The 1,585-nt window shown below is 42.1% G+C and overlaps 1 protein-coding gene across 1 annotated transcript in view; it reads right to left on the bottom strand.

Moving 5' to 3' along the window:
* Nucleotides 1–168: 168 nt before the first annotated feature.
* The window catches only part of LOC123522329 (nuclear autoantigen Sp-100-like), a 32,266-nt gene continuing 30,849 nt past the window's right edge, over nucleotides 169–1,585 (bottom strand). Inside the window, exon 8 of the mRNA XM_045295658.1 lies at nucleotides 169–334. Within this exon, the coding sequence (XP_045151593.1) occupies nucleotides 267–334 (68 nt within the window). The 3' untranslated portion in view covers nucleotides 169–266. The remainder of the gene's footprint in view (nucleotides 335–1,585) is intronic.

Genomic DNA, 1,585 nt, shown 5'->3' on the forward strand with positions numbered 1-1,585 from the left:
CCCCTACCCTCCTGGTATCACTACTCTCATTATTGGTCCTGAGGGGTTTAATCTATCCTGGATTCCCTGTTTTGTGAGCTCTTATCTGTACCAGTGTACATGCTCTGGTCTAAAAACAGGCAGGTACATACGTAAACATATTTATATATATAACGATAGTGAAATAGGTCTAGTTACACAAATACGTTTTTATTTGAAAGAATGTAAAACATTTGAATAAAGCTTTTGTAGCCCCCAAAGGCATTTATTTCTTACAACATGGATGTTTAATTGTTCTTACGTTTTAATCTAAAACGTTTCCTCTGAAAAGGTTTGTTTCCAGTATGCACCGGACCTAGAAAGTGAAAGAAAACAAAATGAGTCACCTATCACTAGAAGAGGCAGAAGCCATAACAATTCCCAGGGCAGACAGGACTGAGATGAGAGAGATGCTCTGACGATCATTTTGACCTCTTCCCGCCAAAGCAAGAGCTCACTACAGAACAGAACTCAGGCCCCTTCTTTTAAAGTCTCTGCTGCAAATCTAGAGACATTCTGAAAAAGCAATGTACTTTTTATAGATTGTGAATCTTCACGAACATTTCTGCAGAAACCTTGGCATTCCATATCTGAAATCGGGATTCTCTCCCAGACTCTGCGGAGGGCTCTGTCTGCATGTGGTATCACCCACATCTGCTTTTGAAAATCAAACCTTTTGGAATCCTGGGACAGAGCTGCTCTCAAAGGTTTCAGGTAAAGGCTGTGAATCTTTGCTAAGAGTCCAGACTGTCAATCCTGCCTCTTCCTGTACTGTCCCCTGTGGGATGTGGGAAATGATCTTTAGAAGTTTACTTGCTAAAGTTTCTTTATTTTTGAAATGGAGGACAACATATATCTTGTCTATTTTTTTAGTGGAAAGATAAAGGGCGACTGCATTCACAAAGATATTTTAAAATGCCACGGTGGGTCATCTGTCAAAAGTTACACATTGAATAGAAATAAACTCTGTTGTGAGTGGGGAGAAGTTATACAGACTAGATCATCAGCTCCCCAGTCAGTCAGTCAGTCAGTCAGTCAGTCAGCTATATATGGAATTGGACAATGAGAGCCCGAAGGCTTTCTGTCTGTCAATAGTTAGAGAGGAATGATCAGGGCATTTTGCATTTTGAGCAAGTTTGTGCCCAAATCAAGCACCAGTCCATCAAGTGACTACCTACTTTCTCTTCTTTCTACAGAAGAGGGACGGGGAGGGGAGGTAGTCACTGTGTAAATCCGGCACTTTGGGGTTAGTAGTTCTGATGGTGTTGGGCACTAGTGAGCTGAAAGGGGTTGGCCTTGGCCATTTTGAGTCTGAGAACATGTGGTTCACTGTGCCAGGCACGACAGCCCAAGAGGAATGGCACTGCAGTCATCATCGAGGCAAACATTTCAAGATCTCTCTTGAAGGGCAACGCTGCCTGCTGTCGTACGCACACCTCGGAGGAAGTCCAATTATTCAGATTTCTATACCAACCACAAATTTAGTGATGAAGATATCAAAGAATTGATCAAACATACAACCGAGATGCACTGATAATTATGGGCAACTGGAATGCAAAAGTTGGCA

Source organism: Echinops telfairi, unplaced genomic scaffold (genome assembly GCF_000313985.2).
Source record: "Echinops telfairi isolate 266 unplaced genomic scaffold, ASM31398v2 ScPeMD7_3;HRSCAF=10, whole genome shotgun sequence".
Lineage (NCBI taxonomy): Eukaryota > Metazoa > Chordata > Mammalia > Afrosoricida > Tenrecidae > Echinops > Echinops telfairi.